Here is a 20,292-nt window from a genome sequence, read left to right as displayed (position 1 = left end):
AAAAATAAGCACGAGTGCCAAACAGGAAAACACATGCAGGACACAAGTTCTTTTTGTCCTATTCCATCATCCAGGTTATGTGCTTGACTACTTACCACATCAGCAACAAAACCATAACTAACTGTGTTTCTGAGACAAAGCCAGTTGCCACTCCCAAGTAACAAAACCGGGCTTGTCAGGAAGCACCGATGGCAAGAGGAGTCCTGTATTTATTAACTTGGACAGATTCACATTCCAAGGAATCTAACATTCCCCATGCTCCCTGGCTTGATATGGAACTATATTTACTAAAGCAGATACAGCTGCAAAAAGTCACTTGGATTTTTTTTTTTAAATTGTGTTTTAAAATTCCTTGGTCTATTTAGAAAATTATTCAGTTAACATAAACACTTTTTTTTTTTTGTAAAACAAAACCCAGAGACATTCATTGATTACATACATTCAAGGTACAATGGACATTATGAATTAAGTCTCATCTGGCTATCTCTCTTATAGAAATTGCAACAATGAAGACTAACAAAGCCTGTGAACATGACCAAATATTGCTTGACAAAATTAAAGGGAAGAAGGTTCAATTCGTTAAAACCAAGAGAGCTATTCATTAGAAACACAGAAGACACTATCAATATTTTCAGAGTACTATGTAACTTCACAACCATGCATGCTCGAATAGAGATTAGTAGTTACAATTTTTAATAACTAAACTTGGACCGTGTAGAAAAATCCATCTCTCATACCTGTAACAAACAAAATATTTAAATGTGCTTTGTTACCAGATCTATGGCACCTAAAAAGCAATAGAATGCAAAGTTGCAGTATACAACAGATACAATCACCACATCTGCAATCTAAAGCCCTCAATTCCCCAGCACTGTAACATAGCTGTGAATATTTTTCAGCTTTTTTTCCTGACACTTTCAGCGACAGACATAATCAATTTTGCAAGCACAGAGTACTGGAACAATATAAACTGAGTGCCAAGAAGGTTCCCCACAGCATTCTGAAGAATACTCTATTTTTAGTTTCCCAGTTTCACCTCTGCATAGAAAGTGGTATGACAGAAATGCAACACTCAGCAGAAAAAGAAAACCCGCACCTGCCTGAACAGACTGCCTCATTACCGAGAAATATTCCAGAACAGCAGCTACAAAAAGAAGCAGCTACAAAAAGAAGCATGTTTCTTGGTATTTCCATAAGTAATCACTTAACGTAAGAGGAATTAACCCACAGGATACAGAAATACATTTTCTGAATAACATGTTAAGAGCATGAAATGGCTTTTGTTCAAGAACACGAAAGTATGATAACCTGGTTAACCAGCTCTGAGTAAGGCTTGGTATCTGTTACAACTAGAGCTATTATTACTGTGACAGTGATGGCTGGCAGTTTTGTAGCAGAAGTTAGTTGAACTTCAGCTGATGCTCCTACAGTAACTGCTGTTCAGATAAGACTTTTAATCAACCTACAGTTAGGTCTTTTGGTCAGTGGGCCCTCACGATCACGAAGACATGAAATGCTGTTTTCTTTCAGAGAGTTTCCTTCTGTATTTTGGGCACACAAAGCATTTAAAATATTAGTGAAAAAAAACAACACTAAATATTACAGGTGAAACCCCTTTAGAAAGGAAGCCAGGAAGCAGCTGAAAAAGAGACCGGTTCACTGTGAGAAATCTAAACCTCTCAGACAGTGTTACGGCCCCGAATTCAACAGCTCAAAGTCAGGCCATCCCATAACGTTAAACCAAACGCGGCTTCAGTTGCCACGCTCTCAGAAGCTGTCACCTTTTATCTAACTTTGCGTTTGGAAAGCAATTTCAGAGTTAGTAACCACTTTACAAAATGAGTAAACCCCCTGGTTTTTATTTAATACAGGATTTGTTTGTTGTCACTCTTGACCAGACCCAGAATCCCAGAATAGCCACAGTTGGAAGGGCCCCAACCCAAGGGACTCGTTGCCATGTTAGCCAAGTAGCATGCTGTCCTTCATCTCAACAACAGCCATCGCTAGTAAATATCAACCATTTCAGATGTAGCTTTGTGTTAGCTTAGCACAAATGTTTAAAATAAACCTACAAGAGAGGTAATTACGAAACATACGATCTCATAAGCAGTTTGCAGAACAAAAAATATGATGTGGAACCTTTTTATGTCCAGAATGGAGATTCAGAGTTGTCTATAAAGCAGTAAATGAAAGGCAGCAATGGCGAGGTAGCAATTGGTTGCTAGTAAAATATTTCTCTCTACCATTAGTGTAGATATAAAATATTTCTCTCCATCACACACCAAGTAACCAAGCAGGAATGAGTGGAATTATTGGCCGGACCATCCTTTCACTACTCTAACAAGATCCCTTGATATTGCGATTAGAGGCACAAGGTACCTTATCAAAGTAGTAAGAGTTGTCTGCACAGCTTTCTTTCTCCCTTTATTATATTTATTTCTTCTAGGACAGAAAGAGATTTTAGTGGCTGCTACTTTTCACCCGTCCATGTTACAGACGGTGAAATTCAAGTAAAGCATCAAGAGCTGAAAACATACAAGAAACAAACTTACTTATCTAATAGTAACCGATTCCTCCCTTTGCATCTTAACACTGATGCACAGCACCCCATGCTTTCAAACTCAGATTTTTATTAAGCTACATGTATACACCTGGCTACCTCTGAGAGTTCACCTCCTATTCTCCTACAGAGTCCCCATGAATGGGGAAGTAACCCCAGCTGAGCCTCAGACGTTTTGCTATTAAGCAGTCTGTGTATTAAGTATTCTGAGGAAGGAAAGCAGGGTTGTGGAATACAGTTGGACATCACATCTTTAACACAGATGGATAAAGCAAGTAGCAAAAGAAAAGAATATATTTATTCTTTGAATATTTGTCAACGTACTTCTAAAGAGTGCAAAGCGCAGTTCTGTTTTGCAATAAGCAGGTACTAACAGTACTTTAAGATGATCTGACAAGTCTACCATAATGGGTATCTCGATGATTCTGCAGTGAAATAATCCCACAAATTTGTCAACTGAACCCTGAATAACAACTTCCAGCACTGATGATATTTGATCTCTTCCTAGAAGGACTACAGAAAACTACACTACGTACTACTAAAGACGACATCTTTCTTACTGGCTACTTAATAGCACAACTATAAAGAAATCCATTTAGTATTTATTTGTAAGAGGTGATCTTTCATCATATTCCTGTTAAAAAAACAGAAAAACATAAAACCCCACCACCACACAGTCTGGGGGGCAAAAAAAAAAAACCAAAAAAAAACACTTTGTTTCTGAAAGAACCTCAAAAGGACACGAAATCCCTGATTTTTAAGGGACTCAGCCAAAATGTTATCTGCCTTCAAATACCACTAGCTACTTCTGAAAGTTTTTACTGTCGGTTAAGATACTACTCAGAAATGAATTTGCTTCAGGAACCCAAACCTTACTGAAGAAGTTGTAAGAATATCTCTAAGTAGGCAGACTACTAGAATATAATAGCTATACTTAACTCAGAAAGAAAAAAAGGCAAGAGGAAAGCAGGGAAACATAAAGCTTGATAACATTCATAGAAAGGTAAGTCAAAAACAGTAGAGAAGCCTTTACCAAAACAGAAGGATCAGAAAACTAATTCTAGCCACTTAAGTCTCACAATATATACTGTTCAATACCCAGATACCTTTAGTCAAAGGACAGAAAAAATTACTCCATATTATTTTCAACTGTATTTAAAAAAAGACAGTATCACCAACATCGTCTGCATAGCAGCGTTTTCATGCCACATCTAAAATTAGTAACTGAAACTTCAAAACAAGAGATAAGGTGTATCTCTGCAGTGTTACCTCATTTAAAGTTATTTATTCACCTTAAAACGGGAAAAAACACACACAAGGTATTCAAAATGCTGAATTAAGTTCAACAAACCTGTCTGCTGTCCAGGCTGTGCCAATGGTTGGTTTTGCTGCGTGTTGTAATGGACAGAAACAGGTCGATACTGTTGGCTGGAGTGCGGGTACTGATTGGGTGTACAATAACAAGCTGGCATCTAAAGACAAATGACAATTAAAGAGATGCACTACTTGCAAGTTTATAACAGGCACACACAAACGCAAAAAGAAGCACACAATAAAAGAGGCGCAAAACTTAAATGGTGCAACTAATGTTAAATGCTTTAGCAAATAAAAATACTTACTCTGTATTATATAAAGTCTCTCTTTTAACAGCTGATTTCTTGTACTTTCATTGTAGAAGAAATAAGTTCCAAAATACTAAATTCCCCTACATCAGCACTATTTTCATCAACTGTTTTTAGCAGTCTCTCTGGTGACAATACATGTCATTTTAGCCAATGCCAGAGGAAAGTAATGCACTGCTACTTTTAAACTGCAATAACTACTTGTTGGAACCATGGAGAAGGTTGGAGGGGAGATGGGAGCAGATTCAGGATCTTTGGACCAATTTGCATAAGGAAACATCTGAGACACTAGAAAACAATGGAGAACACAAGGATGTACAAAATCCACATTTGGTAGTTTTAAAATCTCACTACCAGTAAAACAGTGCTCTGATATTTATGGTTTTTCTTTGTTTTTATTTAACTAGCTAAATAGACAAATCTGAGTGATTATTCCTCCTCAAATAAACTGAAGTCATTCATTTCACAACACAAATGAGAAAAAAATGCACACAGCCACAAATTAACAGGGAACCCCATACCATATAAAAAGCCCATTAATGGAACAGCATCATCATGTTTTAACTATAGCTTTTGGCAGAATGGAAACAGAACCATTGTACCTGCGGCACAGGTTGCTGCATATATCCCTGCTGCTGGAGCACTTGCTGGCCGACAGGGTGGCTAGATGTAGAGTAGCCTTGAGTAGAAACTGGCTGGCCAGAGGGTGGTGGAGGTGGAGCAGCTGCGATGATATAACCAGACTGCTGTGGGGGCTGGAGGACTACAGTGGACTGGAACATAGTAGTATGAGGTTCAGCTGGATCAGCAGGTGGCTGACGGGCAAGACTCATATGGCTAAATTGTGATCCTAGGTTGTCTTGCTGTAATTGTTAAAAAAAAGCAGAAATTACATTCACAAGTACTCAAAGAAAAAAAAGAATAAAAGATTATATCACAGTAAGTAAAAGCAAAATAGCTCAGTAAGTAAAATTTTCATATAGGAACGTCTCAAATTACTGCACATTAGCAACATCAGCCAAAGAGCAAGAGGAAAGACAATAGCACAAGATAGAACAGCAGCAAATTATCTTCAGGGCTGACAGTGGGGAAGAACATCCATGTTGGGAGACTTTACTCACTTCAAATATTTGATTTTTTGGCTCACATCTGCCTCTATCTACTTACTGTAAGAATTCAATACATTTTCTGATTGCACTCCAAAGCCTGAGTAATAACATTAACCCCCAGTTAAAACAGCAGAAAGCATCAGTATTGTTAAAGTAATTTTTGTTTAATTTTTAATTTTAAGTTAATGAGGCTCTAATCCTGGATAACAAGACACATTTGTCTGACTTGGTATTATACTACATAGTTGTCATGCTAAAAAAAATACATCAATCTTTGCAACAGCTGCAAAAATCCGTTCTAGCGGCTACCCATTATCTGTATTTTATTACCATCTGAAACTATGGTACTGACAGCACTGAGCACTGCAGGAGTCCCATGGAATATGAAACTCCTCTTATGAAACTCCCCAAGCATTTTTCTTTTCAAGCAATTCAGCATCAAATGGATTACCAGTATTCTGAAAATAAAAAGTGATCTCTAATAAGTTATCTTTTGTTAGACATGCAGATTGGGTTCACTCTTCAAAAGTAAACTCCAAATGTGAAGAAACTCAAAATTTTTAAGACCACCTGATTCTCACTCAGATCATCCTGAAGAAAATATGAGTTAATCAAGAAAGACTAAGTTCAACATCTGTCTTTTATGGATCTATATTCATATTGTATGATGAAGTTTTATAGTTCCAAGGCTAAAAATACTAAATACTAGAAATATGAATTTGCACTTAAAACTTTATTTAGAATACCTTTACATCTTAAAAAGACTTATTTTCATCATATCAACTATTTAACTTGCCTTTGTCACTTCATTTTTAGATGAGGCCTATTAATGCAACCATAATACTTCTCTACACTGGATTTTACATTCTGCTTCCCATAACATCTAGTTTAGAGAAGAGATCCTGATATTTAGTTTTGATTTAATATTACTTGTACAAATGGCTAAAACCCCACCACAAGTTTATTTCTGTTATACACTGAATACAAGAAAATTCTGATCTGGTCAGTTCTTCCCACAACAACAGATACAGTACAAGTATGATCAACCACTGAAACACGGTATTGCCAGCCATGGATAAACCAAACTTTCCTGCTACCAACTACGAAGGTGTTCAATTTAGACTACGAACCTAGACCATCAATCCTTTTCCCTACGTTACGTAAGTTACCATAAGAAGAAATACATTTTTGAAACTGACAGCACAATTAGTACTTCAACTCATTTCCTGAGCATGAAATAGTTTGAAACTATTATAAACCTGGGGAAGTTTCATTGTTTTAACAAATGTATGCCTAACAATGATTGCAAATTACAGCACAGAAACCTAAGGTATGTTTGAACTAGCTGCTACAGGCAGCAATTTATTCATATGCTAAAACTGTGTAGGAAGTTCACATTGGTTAATTACCTTCTCAGTTAATGAGATGAGAATGGTTAAATTATTCTCAGTGCAGCTCACATGTATTCAAACTCTAAAATACCATGAGAAACAACACTGCTAAAAACAATACGCCCTTTGTGAGGTGCAATTCCTTTTTGGGATTGTATATCTAAACTACAGCTACTTATAATATTTTATATATATATATAATATATATAGTATAGTATTATAGTTATATAATATTATAGTATTGTAATATAGTTTTAATTATATGCAGCCTATTGATTTCAGATCTATATTTATTACTAGATGATGTTTCTGATTAATACCAAAACCAGTAACAAAATACTCTGAATACGTACTAAAATAGCTATTGTATAACATACAGAGCAGCATGGGAAGTTGGGAAGCCTCAATTTTTGACCCGGACCCTAGTTCGGATTCTGCTTTGGATAACTTTTCTCCTTTCCTAGGCTTCAGTTTGTCTTGGTGTTAAGATTCTTAGTGAATATTAATTTTTACAAAAAAGACTATTAGATTTCATTTCCAGCTTCCATCTATTAAACACTGGATACTCGTGAACTGGGAGTGTGAACTGGCAAGGAGACTAGAAAATGTAACCACAAAAAAAAAAACCACAACAGCACAGCACAGCTGATCCCTGAAAAGAGATTAGGGGTCAGCAGAAGAAAAAGCAGACATAGCAACAAGAAGAAAGGATGGAGAAAAGTTAATTAAAAGGCATAAAAAAAGGTATTGACTGGCTAACAAAACTTTGAAAAAGCTTTTCCTTTACAATTATCAATCATTGTATACAGATATATAGGAATAGTCCAATTGTATGTCTTTCTGTTGAACTGAAAATTTAGAGGGTAAAACCTCGGGAACTATTTTCAACCACTCAGGTAATATTTTACTGCGATGAAGAAGCCAGCCAGTCATTACACTGGTATCAGACACCACTTACAAACAACCCAAGCAAAGGTCAGCACCCACTAAAGATTAACCCATGCAGAGAGGAAATGAACAGAAGATATAATACCACAGAATATTGCTGGGTAGAGGAGACTGGCAGGAGCGGGGGCGGATAAGAGACTGCAGAGTACTGAACAGGCTGGGAAGAAGGCTGCAGAGGCCGGATAGGCTGAAGAAATAACAGGTTTATGAACATGGTTAACATTAGGAGTAAGAGAAGTGAAAACAAAGTCAAAGTCTTTTGTAATAGAAAAAAAGCAACCGTGCTCCAGTCATTACCAGAGAGGGAAGGGATACATTTTTTCCCCAATTAAATCAAGCTAAAGACTGAACAGAATTAAAACAAATGTGATTTCCAGTATCTGTCTCCCAGCAGAAATGCATTTGCTTTATTTGTTATACATTATATAAGCTATAAAATAGGTCAAATTGCTTCTATTTAGCTTATACTATTTCTTTAAGATTGTTTTGAAATTATAAATAAGAACTACACATGCATTCTAAATACAAGTTATTTCAAAGCATCTAAATACAGAATGGATCTAGTACTAACCACAGATTAAAACGTATTACTTTCCTTTATCCAACAATACTGAAATATTTTATATGCATTGGGGCTATTTAAACATCAGAGAGCTATCATTGCTAATACTATTTTGAGCAGGTTTAACTCCAGCAGCCATTGAGAAGGCAATTATAGAAGTAGCAAAGGATTTGTGAAGAAACCTACAAATACTACACACTTTTGTAGATCAGACAGGGATAAACTGTACAAACGAACCTTTTTCAAAGCAGCCCATCATTACTGTGTCATATGCAGGTAGCCTGAATAGAAGATTTAAGCCAAGGAAAATGGACAAGGATAAAGCCAGATAACATTCTATAAATAACTTTCTGACAAAATTTGAGAACAATCTGAAAACACCGCAGGAGACTATAGCCAATACCTTGGTGCTTGAATTAGCTGCTGCAAAAAGAGGTAGAACCCTCCCTTCTCCTGCCTATAGCACACTGCTCACTTTTCTTTTCTTCTTCAAGGGCTGAATCATCTTTAATGTGGCTTATTTTACCAAATTCCTCTTGTGCAAGATGAGGAAAAAAAAGCCTGTTCTTCAGCATGGGGTTTTCTAAGTAGGGTAAGCCAAGGTGCTACCCAAAGAGGCATTCATACCCACCAGTCCTAAACTACCTCTTTTGTGCCACCGTACTGCTTGTACGGTACAGCCCACAAATTCATCAGACTGAAAAATAACTTTAATGAAAAGAGATTTCAACTGGATTAACTCCCTACCCAGTTTGCTGACTATGTGACTGTATGCTAGGTGTGTGTGTGTGTCCAAGTGTGACACCGGATGAAGACAGAACTATTCCAGAGCAATCTAGGCTTGCTATATTCTTGAAACTGTAACATTTTCACTATTTTTTTTAAATTTTCTGTATTTATAAGAAAAGGCTGCCTACCACGTTCACTTATTAGGAGAACTGATAGTTTTGAGGGCTGTGGGGAAGAACTCCAGCCACACTCATCTCTGCAGCTATTGCTGCTGCTTTAACATATGCGTCACCAGAGCAGCCCTACTAATCCCTGATTATCAGACAGCAATATGACAGCATCAATCATCAGTACAAGCAGCATGTGTTTGACATGTGCACCTGTGAGAGGATGTGATTAGCTGCTGGCTGTTGCTGAGGTGGTGGGGGAAGAGGTGGCTGTTGTGGAGGTCCAGGCACTTGGGTCCTAACGGGCTGCTGAGGCATCGGAGGATTGTACACAACGGGAGTGCCATCTGGATTGAGGAACGGCTGACCTGGGAAGTTGAAAAAGAACACAGCCAGAGACATGCAGCTGTATTAGCCAAGTTTGGAGAAAAAGAAGACAAATGTGTTTACAGTAAACAAAATGAACAAATTAATACAATTCTAAAACAAAGGCGCACTGTTTCATGCCAGATTTATGCCAAATCCCCACAACTACATTTAGAATTGCCATGATTAAAAGGGCCTTAACCAGCAAACTTCATGCAGCTAAACGTACAAGTTTTTAAAGTAAACAAAGAAACCCAGTCTTTACTTAACGAACACTAATAAATATTTGTCATACCCTGTTAGAAACTCATTTTTATTAAGTAGACTGAAAAAAGTCAAGAGTAATAAAGGGGAACCCCTAATAAAAATACTATTTTAAGAACCTTTTAAAAGACAAGTAAATGAATCTTCTTTAATCAGTTTGACACCGGACAGCTTAAAGGCAAACATTTTTATAAAACATATATAAAACAGTAGCTGCAATTGTACTCTTATAACTGCTAGTTAGTAGGATTAAAGTACTCTCTTCCCCTATTCATAGATGAATTGGCTCTTAGCTTTAAAATGAAACAATGCAACATGATTCTCCTATTTAATAAACTGCATCTTCAGTATTACATCACTGGACTACTGCAAAACTTTAAAAATAAACTATTAAAAAGTAAATTGTAAGCAAACAGTGATTAATTTGGTTGTGTGGGTTGGGGGGAAAAAAGAACCAAAGGAACAACAGATTAGTCAGCAAGGGCCTGTGGTTAAGTCTAGCTGCTTAATGACACGTGGCTTGCCTTGGCTCACTTTGGTGCTTAAGAAGGTCCAAAGACTCCTGTAAATTTTTCCCTCCTCCAATATAAATATTTTCCTTCGTGGGATTTCCTTCGTGCCTTTCCAGAGGCATAAGCTGAGACTAAAGCCTTTGCATCCTAGCCCAGGTCCTGTTAAAAGCAGACTGTAATGCTCCTTCAGACCTCTTCGTCCCATCCCATTTCAAAGCAACTGGCCAACACCGAAGTTACTGGAGACAGGACTGAGGCAGCTGATGTGAGAGAGAGAGACAGGCAGCATGGGCACAGCTACAAAAAGCAAGCTGCACAGACGTACTGCAGGTGGTGAAGCTATATTCAATATAGCTTAATAATGGTCAAGAATTGCGAATGAAATATAAATAAGGAATGTGATTTTATTTATTTCTACTCCTTTCTAGCAATCCCTGGAGCCTAACGTGTTTCCTGTAGCGACTGAGTAAGAGCTGTCTTTTTTCAAGCACGGTCTTCAACTGCTAAGGACAAGTCCTTTGACCTACAACTACGAGATCTGTCAGAAGTGCTGAGAAACCAATCTATGGGGTTTGAACCCTGACTGTCATTTGGAACAATAAAGCCAAATGAACAATTACAGAATGTGATGATGCCCCTACATTAGAAATCAAAAGTTTAGCTGAACCTACACACTCCTTGCTCTGGAATTGTACTTTAGCTTCTGTTAGACAGTCAGTAGATATTAAGATAATCTTCTATCATGAAAGAACATTAATGGCTAGTTTAAATACATTAAAAATAAATAAAATATAAGAATCGTCATAACTTGAAAGTGAAGGTAATTTAAATGAACATTGAACAGTCAGTTCTACAGTCCTGCTGCCTTTACTGAGGGGGGTGAGAGTAAAAGGAATGTTTGCTGATCAAAACTCTTTTACAATTACTTCTTTCTCTGCCCTTCCTCACTACTGTATGTGGAAGCCTCATCCATGTCACGGAAAATGACCAACATCAGATGAGGAAGAAAGTGAAACCAATATCACATGCAAAGCGATGACATAAGTGAAATTAGGATGACTCAAAAAGTCACTAATGAAGCTGTGTTATATCTTAGATGCCGCTACTTTCTAGCTGATGGTGTCCTTCCTGCAATACCTGCAGTTATCTGTTTTGTTGCTTGGTAATTCCAAAGACTTTAGCATGGTCATGCTATAAACTCATAATGTAAAAATGACAGCCAGCATTCTTCGTATTAATGTAAGCCACAGAGTACTCTAGCATACACAAATGCTAGAACTTTTTTTCTAGCAAAAATTTATCACTAATCACATTTGTCTTCACCCAATGGAAAATTCACAAATAAGCTGTGCAACGAATCCATCAGGACCAGAAAAGCTAAGTCAGTAGTGCTATGTCCAGAAGCTGGATATAAGACAGCAAATACAGCCCCTCCAAATGCAATGGCTATCTAGGAAGATGATATGCTACAGCATAGCATACTAGTTAAAGCAGGCCCTTCTAGCAGGACCGGCTTTAACTATTTGTTTAGAAGCTTTTAAGAACCCCTAAGGTGGCATCCCAGCAGGCAGAATCATTAACTAAAAAAGCTTCTCTAGTTTCATATGTAAGAATGGCAATTGAGTTATATAAAGAGAAAATTATTAATTTCAATATAAAACTATTTAGTTTCAGGAGAGAAATAACTTAATAAGTGATTATTTTAGCAACACTAGTGAGAAAAATTTAGTTAAAGCACATGCACTTATATTCAAATATAATAAAGCGTATCTACAAAATGATGGGAGAGATCCTAAAGTATTTCCTTATCTACAAGGAAAAAGAAATCTTTGGACTATGATTATTTTTTAATTTTAGTATAAAGATAGGTTGCACAGAAAAGATAAATTCAAATTTTCAGGATTTTTTAATTTCTACAACCAAGTTAAAGTTTTCCCAGGTTTGCCTTTTTTTTTTTTTTTTAAATCCAGACAAGTAGTTACACGTCTCTGCATCTACATAATGAAGTATCATTCTCCCACTGCTTACTGAAAATATCAGTATGGGCCAAATACACCAACAGTGATTTAAACTTGTTTTAAACTGAAACAGAAGTTTAAAAATAGCATGTAATCTCATCCTTATTTCTTTCTCTTGTATTAAGTCAATGTCATGAGTACACAGAGAAAGAATGTATGTTGTGACAAACAAAATGAAGGATGATAGATTCTTTCAAGTTGATGTGAATACTTGCTCAGGAGCTCTCCCCTCACTAAAACTTTTATATTAGCACTGGAAAAGACTTCTCCATCTCCCCACAAAAAGCTGAAAAAATGAATTTAAATTATTCTGTGTTCTGGATAATAATCATAGTATTTTCATAGTTAGTGCTAGTCATCATTAAGATACTATCTATAAATTAAAACTAGTAGCAAAACCCAAGTGGATTTACTTATCCCTTTTATCCAAGGCTCATGCTCTCTTTTTAAAATTAGTACACTGAACAGATACACACACCAAAAAATAAAGGAAAAAGACAAGACAATACTGAAATTAAGTCTCATGTAAACACTCGCACACTTTTGTCCAAGTTCTCAACTGTAACAAGAACATCCACGAGCGGTACCAACCTGTTTGCGGGTTGATCAGAATACTGCCAGGTGGTATGCCTGCCGCTTCCAAGGGAAGCAAAAAGAAGCTAGTGCTAGTAGGTGCCACTTGCCCATTTATGCCACCATCAAAGGAAAGAGAGTTACTAGTGCTGACAGTTGGATAGACGGCAGGCGTGCCATGAGAAGGCTGGCTTAGAGCTGGCACTGGAAGAGGCTGCTGGGTGTGAGAAAGAGAACCCGTGGATGACCCTACACTACTAGAAGACTCTGAACCTAGGAAAGGAGTAACGAGAAATTGTTTTTACCTAGAGACAGAAACATCATGCTCACTTTATACACATGTATGTATATGCTTCACAAATGCTTACCCTTAAAGCTTAGCACAAGTACATTAGCAAACAGTGCCCTTCCAATGACGTCCCCCTTTATCTCCCCTGGAATGCCATTACAAGATTCTTTCTGTAAACCAAGGGTCAATTCAGCACTGCTTTGCACTGAGAAGCGATCATCTCTAGATCTGATTTCTGGACAGATAATATATCCCTGTATATATGCACATGTGCTACAGTGCAGGTCTTCCACAATACACCTAACCAGTTGCTCACATATTCCCAAATGATGCACGCATCCGTGTTGATGTACCCAAGGGTCTGGATACACCAGAGCTCTGCACACGCAGGCTCAAAGGATTGATTGCATGTGTGCAGGCCATGGGGTACTGCAGGTGCAGGTAGCCAAACGTCCCTTAAGATGCAAGAGCTAAATTTATGTGCTTTATAGATACAGCCTGCATGCAAGCAATGACCATTTTTTTTGCCTACTAGATGTCAGATCTGTCTCACCTGCTGGACAAATTGCAGAATACTAAAAACCCCCAACACACCCCTTTGTTGTTGTTGTTGTTCCTCCCTTATCACCCCAATTTTCAGGCTCAAATCAAGCATGGAGCTGAAAAAAAGTTAAGGTAATATGGTAGTTTTAAAAATAGCCTAAAGCAACGATTCAAAGTTTGAAAGGAATGTAAAAGAGCTTATTGAAAGCAATTATTTCACAGATATTAATGGCTATAACCATTGCAAGGCAGTGGAGAACCAGACCCTGAGCTTTCTGAAAGCCAATGCATGCAGCCAAAAGCAATAATCCAGAAGTCCAATATGGAGTGTTCTACAGAACTGCACTGTCTCTAAGTATACCATTTAACATACTTCTTAGTAAGTCTTTGCTATGATACTTGCAGGACTTGGAAACAGAATATCATTGTTTACACTTAACAACTCTTTATTAGCAGCCTCTATACAATCTAGAAGAGAAAGCAAGACTCAAACAGGGCTGTGATTAAATTTATCTGCTATTTTAAGTCACATTACTGCCCTTCACAATGAATTCTAATTGCAACCATTTTGTTAGTATGAAAAATTAGTAGAGCTCAAAGCATTTGCTGATGCTGTTAGCCTTTGTTCGACTGCTGGATAAAGTGAAACACAAAGCTATTAATTGTAAATGGGCCAAAACAGCATATCCCAGCGCTGTTAAACAAGCCTCGCTCGACCACAGTTACTTTGATTCGATTTGTTTACAAATATATCCACTTCTAGATTATGTAGAGAAATTTGGCTAATGCCATCATAATTAAAGCCAATTACACCCTTTATCAAAACAACAGAAACAATCCCAAGGCATGCTAAATCACCACCACCTGTAGCTGCAGTGAAGCATCAAGACAGGCATTCTGAATTTGGAGTGTTAACTCTCTGAATGCCAAAATAAAGTTTCCAGCAACATTTTGCAATTCCAGCAACAAGAATTCATTTATGTTCTTGCAATTTAGAAAAAGAATTTCTACGAACATACATGATGGCACAGTTTCAAAACATCGGTGGAAGTACTCCTGGAATACATTTTTATACAAGTACACAGTCAACAAACAATTTTTACTGCATTAAGATACAAAAGTGTGGCCATGTACTACTACCTATGAGGCAGTGGTGGTTTCAGGGAAAAGCAAAAACTTTAACAGTGTCTACTTTCAAACAAGTTTTAAAAATAATAGCAAAGCCAAGCACAATACAGACAAGACATTCTGCTTTTTTGAAGTTCTACTTCAAATTCTGAAATAGCACATCTGTAACCCACCTATCCACTTCAAGCCTCAAAATTCTCCACAACCAAGATCACTTATTGTATCAAATTACTTTAGCATTCAGAATACAAATATTTAGTAAATTTCATTTCTGATCCACAGAATTGTATCTATATTTTCTGAGATTGTTTTGACATTAGTTACACATTAGCACACCTTTGAAACACAAAATCTTATAAAAATAGTATTTTTACCCCAACGTTTCTGAATCTTACAATTAAACAGTACATTTAGTTTTGTTTTGATTTTTTCAGCAGTCTAAACATTAAGTAAACTTTTTAGACATATGCACTTAAATTCTGACAATGGCACTGAAAGATATCACAACAAATGTCACTAACATAGGCTTTAATGCTGTTTTTTCCTAGCTAGTAGGATAGCAGCACAATTTCCTAAGACTGCACAAAGCAGCTTTGCCCCACTGAAACCAGAGTTGAACTCCAAATATTATATTATTTTGTATAAAGTACTTATGTTGATAAGTACTTTCAAATCCATTGTATCAGATGAAATGCATTTAGCTTAAAGCCATCTGCAATGCATTTTTAAATTCTACTTCCAAAGTCAAAAGTCTTCATTTAATTTGTAACCTGAATTCTAGTTCTCCAAAGCGGTTTCGCGCTATAGGCCTAGGTCTGTAGTCATTCTATGTATGCAGCACCCACTGTGTCCAGAGGGAGTTGTATGCATGGAGCACCTACAAGACTGAGGCCTCTACTTGTGCACACATCTGCAATATTCATCACGTCTCAAACCATCAGGTACTTCACTGCTACGGAACTATGTAGTTGTACAGATTTTGTAATACCTGTCTTAGACAGCCTGCCTGTGCTTTTGCTGCTTCCAGAGCTATCTCCTCTTGTCAGAACTGATATCCCACTGAAGCTGCTGGCTTTCGTTACAGCTGGCTTCAGATTGCGGATGGAACTATCAGAGTCGGTGCTGCTCCAGGGACGGGGTTCACAATACTTCAGCTCATTCTCAGTACTGCTCTGATGGCTGTTGGCTGATCTCCCTGATGTTTCCTTATTGATTCTGTAAGTTATAAACTAAACTTTTAGCACAAGCATCAATTGCAAAATAAGGGAAAAGAAAAAAAAAGAAGAAAAAGGTGAAATGCATGCAGAATACTTTGGGATTTTTTTTTTTAAAGAATGCATCAAATACCTAAATATCTGTCGTCTTTGTTGTGTACTATTAGTTTCTTCCTCCTGGATTCTGTTGACATTTTAATAAGATAGCTTAATATTTATTAAGAAAATAGAAAAACAAAACAGAATTGAACTGCAAATTCTCTTACCTTTTATCAGTGAAATAATTCTCTTGGGAACACAGGGACTGAGTGGCAAAAAAAGTGTAGAAATTACATTAATGGCATCTGGAACCCCTACTACGGTACAGTAACAAAACAAGGTGCAATTTAAAGCCTTTTATATTATGTATGGACTTTTATAGGCCTTTCCTCCCTTATGCAACTTCCAGTTGACGTGTGACTGCACAAGTCTGCTAACTAGACCTTGGAGCCCTTTCTTCTTCTTGAAAGCCTGAATTAATACTACTGGCTACTGCAATAACTTTACCGAACTCATTAGGTACAAACACAGATATAGTAAAAAGAAAAGAGAATATATGATCAAAAAGGCTATTAACAACTTCATTACATTGTCCGTAACTACTTTTAAGATTTGGTAAAAAGCTTTCTAAGGGTACAGCACATGGTAAACGAGTATGCAAAGTGTCATTTTAAAACTAGAAGTCCATCCTTTTGTAAGTAGGGCGAACAAAAAAACATTTCTGGAACATATCTGAATATAGCGAATTAGCTTCACAGAGCTCATTACACTTTCTTCAGAATAAGAATCTGGTTTTGGATGTATGAAAGCTACAGAAAATGTCAGAAAAAATGGATTATCAGAAGTAACTTTTTTCAAGACAGTATTTTAGTATTATTTAAAATACATATTACTTGGAAAAAATGCAAAGCTGAACTATAGTTTACAAAGTGGCATCGTATGATGGTCTGGAACAGATGAATATATTTTTATGGCTTGCACATCAACAACACCACAAACCTATTCACTAAACTACAGGTGCAGAATTTTCATCCTACTTGATAACTCCAGTCAAGAGACTGGACTTCCACATCTCTGACTCAGTTTTCACGTGTGGGAATTCAAGTCATTTTACTGTGGTTAGTCATAAGATGCATTTGAATTAGACACAAGTGAGAATAAGTTATTTAAAATAAATAAGCAAACAAAAAATATTGCTCTGAGTTACATCGCATTACCAGAACTAAGCTTAAATTTCTGTAAGGGGCAAGCTTTTGCATTGAAGTAGATAATGCTAAATAATTCACCAAAATCATTCTTGGAGGTTGCTCGGGCTTTGTGCAGTAATGGTTAAAGAAAGATTTTTCAGTGACTTCGATATCATTTAAAACTCACTCAAGCCACATTAATGATTCTTATCTGCTCAGCCCTCTTCAGATACAGAAAGTTTCTTGGAAAAAAGCATCTCTTAACAAAAACCAGAAGCACACGCATATATATGAAGTATTCGTACATTAAGATTTTCTTTGATACATACATCTTGTGCAAATATTCTCTCTCTAGCTCTCTGGTATTCTTCTTCACGTTCTTCTATTGATTTACTTCTTCTGTCATCTTTTAATCGTATTCTCATCTAAATTAAGTGATAAAGTGTCAACTTCTACATGAAAATAGTATAAATACACAATCATATATAACAAAGAGAAGGGAAAAATAACCAATATGGATTTACCTGGTTGTCATCTTTGTCTAAACTAGAGTTATCTCTTTTAAGGATGTACCGCTTCTGAAAATCATCACCCTTCTCATCCTTTATATGCTCACAAAACTTTTGGTCAGGTCTATGAAAAGTTGTTAGAAAAAAAAGATTTATGGGCTTGTAAACATACACTACACACAGCGGAACCAACTGAAATGCATTCAATATATTTAATTGTCTAACAGAAGTGACAGATTTTGGTCGTCCAAACAATGAAAAGGTACCAAAAATATACACTGTTGTGTATGCCCAACAACTCCTGTTCCTGAAACGTAACAAACCTGCTTTTAAATTTCCTCCACCTTCAAAACTTTTGCTTCAGTTTCCAATTAAGGTGGCAAGCAACCATGCCCTTGGGGAACCAGACGTGTTCTTGAATCCAGACTGGTGCCATGCAATGGATATTGGGCATGCACGGAAGTGAAGATAGGTTTTTTTTTTCCTGCTACAGCTGCAATACCTCAGTTCATTTCGAGGGAAAACAGAAGATAAGGAGATATAGAGAGGAGAAAGCACTGAAACTTTGAAGATTCTAAAACAAAATTAAGCAGAAATAAGCAAGAGAAGAATGATACAAAAATGCAGGAAAGAAAGAGCTTCACAAGACCATAGTGAGAGGATGAAGCAACTATATATATTCTTTCGTTACTTCATCTACATTGTGAAAGAAAATGAGGTATTTTGCAAACTCGTCATCAAATTTTGATAAGAAATACCTAGACAACAAAACTACTACTATTTTAAGAGATGATCTCAGACAATCAGGAAGAATTTGCCTATTAAAAGACAAAACATGAGTATACTCTTCTGTTTACTCTTCGTTACTCATGGCATTTATATAACATCGGGAGATCTTTTTCTGTAAAACAGCCAAGCCTAACTATTAGATACTGGATGCCCAAACATAATTAGCAGGCATTTCAGAGAACCTTTAGACTGTCTTACCTCTTTCTTTTAAAGGTCCCTGAATTTACTGCCCTGCAATCACCAACTTCCCACTCCACTGAGACGTGCCAGTACGCACTGGGTTGTTGATGTCAGTAACATCACTGATCGGCGCTGGAGCCGGGAATCTGCCTATGAGGAAAAGGTAAGTTTGGTTTTATTCAACATGGAGCAGATCTCCAAGGTTTTCTTTCTAAATTCTTATTTTATATCCAAAGCGATTTAAAATAAGAATACTGAAAACATTAAGACTCTTAATGTCTGCAGGTTAGATGAAATGCCTGCTAATTAGTAACTACACCTACAGGGGGCTTCCAGAGGCAATAGGCTATTTTAATACAGTTTAGAAAAAAATTAATTCATCTTTTAATAGTTCTTATTCCACACTTGAATGTGTGAATCTTCAGCCTAGCGATGATGGTAGATGCTAAGGCAACAGATTTGAAACGCATGGCTTTATAATTATATGCCAATAGAGAATTTATAGCCAAAGCAAAAACACATACATGAATACATAAATTATTTAACACATATTTAAGCTCTACATGCTTTTCTAAAAACTTCGAGGATGAAACTATCTACTTAATTGAAATTTCAGTGTGGTATATTATTTTAGTTCTACCGACTCTAAAATGAGGGTGGGTAATTAGATTTTGTTCCTCCAAAACTATGGATAGTCTATAGAGGCTGGGATTAGACTGCAGGAGCTGTGAACTCTTATTTCCATGCTCACATCACAGTACTTAAAATGTCATGCAAAGCCAAAACCAGAAACTAGGTAAAACACAAAGCTTTATCATACCAACACATTAGTCCTTCATCTTTCTGAGAAAGAACAGGAGACAGAACAAGCGGAGAAGACAGAATAGCTAGGTCCTTAGAAAGAAAGTGTCAACTACATGAGTTTTGGAGATGCTGTGACCCCCACGCTAGTATTTTTAAATACAGATTTTTCCAACAGTTTTTCCAAGAACTCCCCAGCTGTCACAGCAAACTAGCACGTCATGAGCAGTTAACCTGGCTGACACTTGCACTGTCAGAGATGACTGAGATGTCTGTCTTCCTTGCTACATATATTTTGTAAGGCTTTTGACTTGTAGGCAACATTATTCCAACAACAGATTTCAATGCCTGAATTTTCCCAGTAGATTTTTATAGTACAAATGCCAAGTCTGCAAGTCTGTTCCCCAATGTTCACCCTGTTAGAAAGTGACCCTGTTCTAAGGGCTGTTCTGCTTTCCAAAAGAAAAAAGAATGTGTTTGAAGTCGGTGTAAATCTTTAAACATACAAATGGTTGATATAAATAGATATTTTATGGAAACAGTTCACAAAGCGTCTCTGCAAGAAAAGCAACACCACCTTAATCTACAGATAGCATACTTTTTCCTCCCTGAATTTTTAAACATGAAGCACATCACATTATCTGGAGCATAAACAGTGAAGATCTCAGAAACATCTCTCCTTGCTGCATGCTTCCCAATGAATAAACTTCTACTGCTAGAGATGCAGCATCACTGCACATCCCAAGTGTTTAACCTGTGTACCAAGAAGTTTTTTTTCAAGACATTTACACT

At 36.8% G+C, this 20,292-nt stretch overlaps 1 protein-coding gene across 14 annotated transcripts in view; it reads right to left on the bottom strand.

Annotated features, from left to right (window-relative positions):
* Positions 1-20,292, bottom strand: part of R3HDM1 (R3H domain containing 1) — an 80,246-nt gene that overhangs the window by 12,200 nt on the left and 47,754 nt on the right. For 6 of the 14 annotated variants that reach the window (XM_048062757.2, XM_048062753.2, XM_048062747.2 and 3 more), the window contains 10 exons: positions 17,746-17,854; positions 17,551-17,646; positions 16,262-16,299; positions 16,129-16,179; positions 15,770-15,996; positions 12,840-13,094; positions 9,302-9,456; positions 7,716-7,817; positions 4,785-5,045; positions 3,912-4,032 (listed from right to left, as the gene is read on the bottom strand). In XM_048062757.2, coding sequence (XP_047918714.2) covers positions 3,912-4,032; positions 4,785-5,045; positions 7,716-7,817; positions 9,302-9,456; positions 12,840-13,094; positions 15,770-15,996; positions 16,129-16,179; positions 16,262-16,299; positions 17,551-17,646; positions 17,746-17,854 — 1,415 coding nt within the window. The remainder of the gene's footprint in view (positions 1-3,911; positions 4,033-4,784; positions 5,046-7,715; positions 7,818-9,301; positions 9,457-12,839; positions 13,095-15,769; positions 15,997-16,128; positions 16,180-16,261; positions 16,300-17,550; positions 17,647-17,745; positions 17,855-20,292) is intronic. The other 8 variants (XM_048062758.2, XM_048062749.2, XM_048062755.2 and 5 more) reach the window with 5 other exon arrangements.

This window comes from Anser cygnoides, chromosome 6 (assembly GCF_040182565.1).
Source record: "Anser cygnoides isolate HZ-2024a breed goose chromosome 6, Taihu_goose_T2T_genome, whole genome shotgun sequence".
Taxonomy (NCBI): domain Eukaryota; kingdom Metazoa; phylum Chordata; class Aves; order Anseriformes; family Anatidae; genus Anser; species Anser cygnoides.
This window is presented reverse-complemented; position numbering and strand designations above follow the sequence as displayed.